This window comes from Nematolebias whitei, chromosome 12 (genome assembly GCF_014905685.2).
Source record: "Nematolebias whitei isolate Nwh7 chromosome 12, NemWhi1, whole genome shotgun sequence".
NCBI lineage: Eukaryota > Metazoa > Chordata > Actinopteri > Cyprinodontiformes > Rivulidae > Nematolebias > Nematolebias whitei.
Genome location: NC_056509.1, coordinates 47853454 through 47861364, shown reverse-complemented (window position 1 = coordinate 47861364; position 7911 = coordinate 47853454). Strand labels below are relative to the sequence as shown.

Sequence of the window (7911 nt, the reverse complement as noted above, 5' to 3'; positions counted from 1 at the left end):
GAATTAATGGATGAATTAATGGATGAATGGATGAATTAATGGATGAACTAATGGATGATGTGTGGAGGTCATCAAACAGCAGAGCTCTCAGATTAACACATTCATCCTCTCATCATAAACTCACTAATAATTTTTTTATTTTCTCCAGATTTTTAAATAGAATATTTAAAGAACAAAAGTTTATTTATTTATTTAAGTAATATAATTTATTTATTTAAATAAAATAATTTATTTATTTTAATAATATAATTTATTTTAATAATATAATTTATTTAAATAATATAATTTATTTTGTTAAATAATATTATTTATTTATTTAAATAATGTAATTTATTTGTTTAAATAATATTTTTTTTTATAAAATAATTTATTTATTTTAATAATATAATTTATTTGTTTAAATAATATTATTTATTTATTTTAATACTATAATTTATTTTAATAATATAATTTATTTAAATAATATAATTTATTTGGTTAAATAATATAATTTATTTATTTAAATAAAATAATTTATTTATTTTAATAATATAATTTATTTAAATAATATAATTTATTTGGTTAAATAATATTATTTATTTATTTAAATAATGTAATTTATTTGTTTAAATAATATTTTTTTATAAAATAATTTATTTATTTTAATAATATAATTTATTTGTTTAAATAATATTATTTATTTATTTTAATACTATAATTTATTTTAATAATATAATTTATTTAAATAATATAATTTATTTGGTTAAATAATATAATTTATTTATTTAAATAATATAATTTATTTAAATAATATAATTTATTTATTTAAATAATATAATTTATTTATTTAAATAATGTAATTTATTTGGTTAAATAATATTATTTATTTATTTAAATAATATAATTTATTTGGTTAAATAATATAATTTATTTGTTTAAATAATATAATTAATTTTTCATGTTGCTACATCTTGTTTGACTCAGTCGTTCTTGGATCAGATCTCATTTCTGATGGATTTTTACATGTGAAACTCTGAACTAATATTAATAAAGACGTTTACGTCTCATGACATCAAAGGAATCCAGCAGTCACAATAATAATAATACTTATAACAATAATTATTGGCTGTAATGTGAAGAGAGTTATGTGTGAAATATTCAGTCTGTTGTTTTGTTCTTCAGATTTATGGAACATCTTTGAATTTGACATTGACCGGCGTTAACATCTTCAGCTTTCTGTTTTGTTTTTATTGTTTATTTGTTTATTTTAAAGTGAATGCAGCTGAAGTAAATTCACTCGTTCATTCATCCGGGTGCCGTGTGTGTGTCTGACCACCAGAGGGCGACGGAGGCTGGAACGAGCACGGCTGCAGCGTGTCCAAAGAGTCCAGCAGCAACAAGACGGTCTGTCTCTGTGACCACCTCACGCACTTTGGCGTCCTCATGGTGAGACCTGCTCCAGACACCTCTTTCTCCTGGTGAGACGTCTGGAGCTGCTGGAGGCTCAGCGTCGGTTTACACCGTTGTTTTATCCAGAACTTGTGAGAGGAAACGTTTGAAGCGCCTCAGGTTTTCTGTCAGCATCATCTTTTAGCTCAGGCCAGTGCTCCATGTGTGCCGCTGCTCTGATTTCTGCCCGTGGTAAACCTCCTGCTCCATTCTCGAGTATAGACAAATAAGTCATCATAGAAGTAAAACGTGCAGAAGTCTAAAGTTATTTATTGGATTTTACTTGTTTTAGCTGTTTTTAAACTCTTATCGCTCATCACTACAGATTCTCGTGCCTTAAAGGATGTTGGGTCGTCCTCCATGATAATGATTTAATCAGTTTACTGTTTACACACTTCCAAAATAAGACTGAACGAGAACATGAAGAGGATCCAGTTTAGGACACATCACGTTACTGGGTGGCACCGTTGGTCCAGTTTGATGACTATTGTTTGTATTTTTTTATTGATTTATGAAACTGTGTGTTGATCAGCAGTTACATCAGTTCATCATATTTAAACATCTTAAAGCTTCAGAGGAACGCTGTAGTTTTGTTTAAAGCTTTTCTTGAACTTTTTGGTTTCCCCCAAAAGAAGGCGGAGCTTCACACACAAGCTTCACTTAGACATCATCGTTTTTTGATCCAAACGTACATTTCATAAAACAGATTGTTTCATGAAAGTAACGATCTTCCTCTTTGTGCCATTGATCCGTCGACAAATGTTTAAATATTTTTTGTACGACAGAACTGATCAGAACATTCCCTCACACCTAGCCGAACCTCATCGGCTCCTTGTGTTGAACTTTTGGCCAATCGTGGTTTCTCGGGAGTCGTGCTTCAGCTGATCCCTGACTCACTCAGAAGCAGTGTAGAGTCTCAGCTTCCTGTTTTCACCCAGTGACCTCTGGGTAATGTAGTTCACAAGATTTGGGAGATGGGGCTGGAGATCTTCAGTGATTGGAGGAGGACTTGTTTATCCAGCTACAAAAAGAATCAGGAAAAGGAAACATTTTACTGAAACCTGAAATTCTTCAGAGTTGTTGAGCCTCACTTCAGAGGCACATCTTCTTACGCTTGCTCCATTTCCCTGATGTTCTCTTTGTTTTTCATGTGAAAGCTGACAAGATGAACGTTAATAAGTTTTATAAAGAGTTACGTCTGGCTGCAGGACGTTTCTCAGACGTCGTCTCGGATCGATCCGAAGAACAACCAGGTCCTGACCTTCCTCTCCTACATCGGCTGCGGCGTGTCGGCCATCTGCTGCGCCGCCACGCTGCTCACCTACATCGCCTTCGAGTGAGTCTGTGACCGCGCTCCGGTCACTTTGACATCCTTCAAACAGCCGAACCTAACCTGGACTCGTCCCTCCGGCAGGAACCTGCGGCGCGACTACCCGTCGAAGATCCTGATGAACCTGAGCGCGTCGCTGCTCTTCCTCAACATGGTGTTCCTGCTGGACGGCTGGTTGGCCAACCTGAACCGGAGCGAGGGGCTGTGCGTGTCGGCGGCCGTCCTCCTGCACTACTTCCTGCTCACCTCCTTCACCTGGATGGGCCTGGAGTCCGTGCACATGTACATCGCTCTGGTGAAAGTCTTCAACACCTACATACGCAGATACATCCTCAAGTTCTGCGCCGTGGGCTGGGGTGAGCCGAACAGCTGGAGAGTTGGACCCTGGTTCAGCTTCTTGTTTTATTCTTTGGGTTTTGATTCAAACGCTGACTCGAACTCAGCGCCCCAAGTTTTCATACAAAAGTTTAAAAAGTTTCACTCTTGAGAGCTGAACGACAGCTGAAATTCAGCTGTTAAACTAAAAACAGGAGAACGCTAGCTAAAAACTGAAAGTAGTAAAAAACGAGGTAAAAGGTTAATGTTGCAAAATGCTAGCTAAAGTCAGGTATAAGTTTGCTAATAGCAGCTAAAAGTTAAAGCAGCAAAAGTAGCTAAGAGTTAAGAGAGACTTAAGAGTTAAAGTAGCTAAAGGCTAACTAAAGGTTTAAGTAGTAAAACTTTAGCTAAAAGATAAAGCAGCAAAAGACGAGCTAAAAGTAAATTCTGTAACTGGCTATAAGGTAAAATGTTTGGGCTGCTGTTTAATTTACCGTATTATTTTACATCTATAGTGTTTAGCGTATATTTTCACTCTTTTAACGTATCCTTTACCTTTCGTTTAGCACGTGTATCTTAGATCCTGTTTCTTTTTCTACTTTATATTTTTGCTGTTTTTGATGTAACTAAGACCATGAGTACAGTAGTCCCTCATTTATCACGGGGGATCTGTACCCTGAAGACCCGCGATAAGTGAATAAATAAATAAATAAATAAAATTAAAAAAAATAAATAAATAATAAAAAAAAAAAATATATATATATATATATATATATATATAAATAAAGGTGTTTTAAACCCTTCCCACACATTTGCAAATTCTAAACAATGTTTCTAAACTCTAAAAGAGCCAGAATGTCATGATTTCAGCTCTCGGCCACGCCCACTTCTCCACTGCACTGAGATCAGCTGATCAGCTGCAGCATGGAATTTATCCTGCAGAGTGGGCTGCACAAAGGTGCAGGAGGTGCTAAATAATTAAAAATAATTAATTTAAAATAAAATCCATGCCGATCGTGCGGCTCAACCATCGATCAGCTCATTGTGTGTCATGTCCACTCTTATTTTGAAAAACCGCGATAGAGCGAGTCCGCGATAAACGAACTGCGAAGTAGCGAGGGACTACTGTGTACATAATTTCATTCCACCTCATGTACCACATGTGATGGAAATGACAATAAAGAACCTTGAACCTTTAAAGCAGCTAAAGGCTAGCTAAAAGTTAAAGCAGCCAAAGGGGAGCTAAAAGTATCAAAGTGACTAAAACCAGAAGTCACAGCACCCAACTCCTAAATAAGCCGAAGCTTTTGATTAATGAGCAGCTAAATAGCCCAAAGTCTGCAGAAATATTTAATTTGTAAAAAAGACAACTTCCAACAGGAAACTGCTGACTCAGCGTTCGTACGTCGGCAGATCTGGCCTGATTCTCGCCTGATTCTCGGTTTTTGTCGCAGGTCTTCCTGCGGTTCTGGTCGGGATCATCGTCGCTGTGAACAAAAACTTTTACGGCGTTCTGGAGAGCAGCGAAGACGAGTCCACCAGGATGTGAGTCAGACCCAGAACCAGTAGAACCTCAGTGACGTAGACGATAAGTCTCGATTTCTGGACTTTATTTTAATTTGGTTTAGTTTAATTTGAAGGGCGTTTTCAGTCCTCAGCCCTGCTGAAAACAGGAAGTGGAACTCCTTCGGCTTCCCGTGAGTGACCCGTGTGTTTTTCTCAGGTGTTGGATCAAGGACCGGAGCGTCTTCTACTCCACCTGCGTCGGTTACTTCTGCCTGGTGTTCCTGCTCAACGTGGCCATGTTCATCGTGGTTATGATGCAGATCTGCGGCCGCAACGGCAAACGCAGCAACCGCACGCTGCGGGAGGAGGTCCGGGTTCGCCCCAAACTCCAAAACATTTTAGTCTCACGTTGACTTTAGTTTGTCTCTGAGCTGCGGCTGCTGGCGACCAGCTGGAGACGCTTCAACTGAGAACATGCACAAAAGAATGATCACAAACAGCTTGTGTCCTGCACCAGACAGCTGCGTGCTGCCCCGCCCCATCTCCCCTGAAAATGTGGGAATCACCATAGCAACCAGTGACTCAGCAGATTATATGGCAGTAGGTTTTTGTTTTTTAGGAGCTTCTTCTTTGTTGTTATTCCATCATGGCCGCCACAGTAAATCCTGAAGAACATGGACTGTCTGGTTCCTCAGACTAACACACAGCTGCAGCCAGGAGGTTCTCGAGGTCTGGGTCAGGACCTCACTTGGTTATAAAACACCAAGCTGAAGGTCCTGAGGGTGTAAAATTTAACATCATTTCACAAAAGCTGCTATTTACCAGCGTAGTTGAACCTGATTATTATTAAAGAGAAACAAATACAGAAGTGTATTTTAGTTGCCACTTGTGTTTTAAGCTTTTTAGCAACGTCTGTGAAGTTCAGCTGCGGTTCTGTGGCTCCTCAGTTTTCATGTTTTTATCTGTGGGTCAGAAGCTGAACGGTTGGAACCAACTGGTCCAGATTAAATGGTTCCACATGTCTGAGACACAGAAGGTGGCCCTGACACTCACCTGAGGGACTCGAAAACCCTCCAGAACATTTAGAGACCCGGTCAGGAATGCTGTTTGTGGTTTGTTGCCAGCAGTCGCAGCCGGTGAGAGCCCGGCACAGACATGTCCAGATGAAAAACCGATCTAAAGTCGGGGGTTCTGGTCCCCTCATTTGACTCTCGTCATCCTAACCTTTGCTTGGTAGTAGCTGAGAGTCATGTTTGTTTTAAACTTTACGAGACGTCTCTGCTGTGATCCAGGTGCTCAGGAACCTGCGGAGCGTGGTCAGCCTCACCTTCCTGCTCGGCATGACGTGGGGCTTCGCTCTGTTCGCCTGGGGGCCCGTGTACCTCACGTTCACCTACCTGTTCACCATCTTCAACTCCCTGCAAGGTGAGGCAGAAACGACGTCGTTCTTCTCAGGTCGCTGACCTGCAGGAGCGTCACGCGTTGTTCCTGCAGGAACATCTTTGGAGAACGTCACACGTAGTTCCTTGTCGTGTCTTCCTGCTGCAGATCAGCTGTTTGGTTCCTCTTTTCTCTCTGCGCTCTCTCACCTGAAGACTTCTACAGTTACAGGCACCAGATATTAGAGCCCGACCCATATGGAACTTTTGGCTATCATCGATGCCGATATCGGGAGGGGCGGGGCTAATGCTGATAACTGATATAATAGATGAAAACTTTTTATCTTTGTTCACCTCCAAGAATCAAAGTAAACATCTTAAACCTGTTTAACAATTGAACTCTTGAAACAGTCTTCCTAACGTGCGTTCACATTTTCTATCCTCCACTATTCACCATAAAGTTATTAAGTGTGTTAAAAATATAAACAAAGAAACATTCTTCCTGTTCGTTGTTTCAACAGTCAGTCTTTACTAACACGGATACATATTTACAGCTACGTTAGATTTATTGTTCTGGATAAAGTTTTACAAGCAACAGCCTATGCTAGGTGATCTAAACGTTAGCTTGTTACCTTGAGAGGCTAATGACAAGCAGGTTGGAGGATTGAAGATAATTTATTATTGTAGTTTTATTTTACACATCATTTAAAATAAACTCACCGAGCTCCGTTCAGCAGAATATGCTAAACAGCTGCTCGCTGCTTCGACTGCGCTGAAAGTGAAACTTAAGTGAACAGCAATGACTGAAAGTCATCTTCATGTGCCCTCTGCTGGATACATTGTACAATTACGGCTGGTTCCAGCATGTTAGAAATGAAAATTAGAAGTGTTAATATCAGCCGACAATGGGACAGTTATCACCGATACGATATGCCCCCAAACATCTACGTATATCGACCCGACGGATATATCAGTCGGGCTCTACCAAATATAGAAACACTGAAGGTTTTCTTCAGATTCTGTCCTGGTTTCTGTTTTTTTCTCCTCCTACATATTTAGAACAGACTAAAACTAAATAAATCCAAACGTCCAAACGCCGTGGATCACCATGGTAACAGTGACGCAGCAGATTCTGAGTAAATCTTGTAGATTTTGAATTTTTGGTCCTCGTGAGAACTTTAAATTAAAGCAGTTGGAATAAATAAACCTGAAATGTTTTTCAAAATAAGAGCCTGGCTCCATGGTAGATTTGAGTTGAAGAACTTTCTTGAAACGTTTGTTCTTTGAGAACATCAGGAGTGAGTTCTTGTCTTCGTGTCCTCAGGTCTCTTCATATTTGTCTTCCACTGCGCGCTGAAGGAAAACGTCCAGAAGCAGTGGAGGCGGAGCCTCTGCTGCGGCCCCTACAGGCTCTCGGATAACTCAGGTACCGGTCCGTCCATAGATGTGTCCCCCCGGACCTGTAGAGAGACACGTTAACTGTAGAGCCCGTCAGCTGCAGAACCTCTCAGGATGTTCTTCTCCAAACTGCCTCGGTTCTGTTCAAACCAACATGGTTGAACTGTCGGATCGCTCCGAACATTTTCTTTTTTACGATTAAAACTGTTCAAAGTTCCAGACGGGCTCACAGCGACCCGGTCTCTCTGCAGCTCAGAACCAGAACCATCAGAGGTCCAGGTGAGAGCTGCAGGTAAACTGTCATGTTTCTGATCCAGACTGGAGCAAAACGGCCACCAACACCAAGAAGGTGAGCTCAGAACACCTGAACAAGTCCCTGTCCTCCAGCAAGTCCCTGTCCTCCAGCTCCTTCAGCTCCAGCAGCAACTGGACCGCCAAGGCTAAAGCTACGCTAACACCTTTCTCCAAACGCCTCCGGAACACAGGTGAACACTCACACACCTGTACACACACACACCTGAACACACCTGAACACACCCACACCTGTACACA

General features: G+C 40.1%; 1 protein-coding gene across 1 annotated transcript in view; it reads left to right on the top strand.

Annotated features, from left to right (window-relative positions):
• The window catches only part of adgrg6 (adhesion G protein-coupled receptor G6), a 68522-nt gene that overhangs the window by 56883 nt on the left and 3728 nt on the right, over positions 1-7911 (top strand). Inside the window, exons 24-31 of the mRNA XM_037685226.1 lie at positions 1319-1425; positions 2637-2764; positions 2843-3114; positions 4531-4621; positions 4800-4950; positions 5875-6007; positions 7286-7387; positions 7677-7844. Of these exons, the coding sequence (XP_037541154.1) occupies positions 1319-1425; positions 2637-2764; positions 2843-3114; positions 4531-4621; positions 4800-4950; positions 5875-6007; positions 7286-7387; positions 7677-7844 (1152 nt within the window). The remainder of the gene's footprint in view (positions 1-1318; positions 1426-2636; positions 2765-2842; positions 3115-4530; positions 4622-4799; positions 4951-5874; positions 6008-7285; positions 7388-7676; positions 7845-7911) is intronic.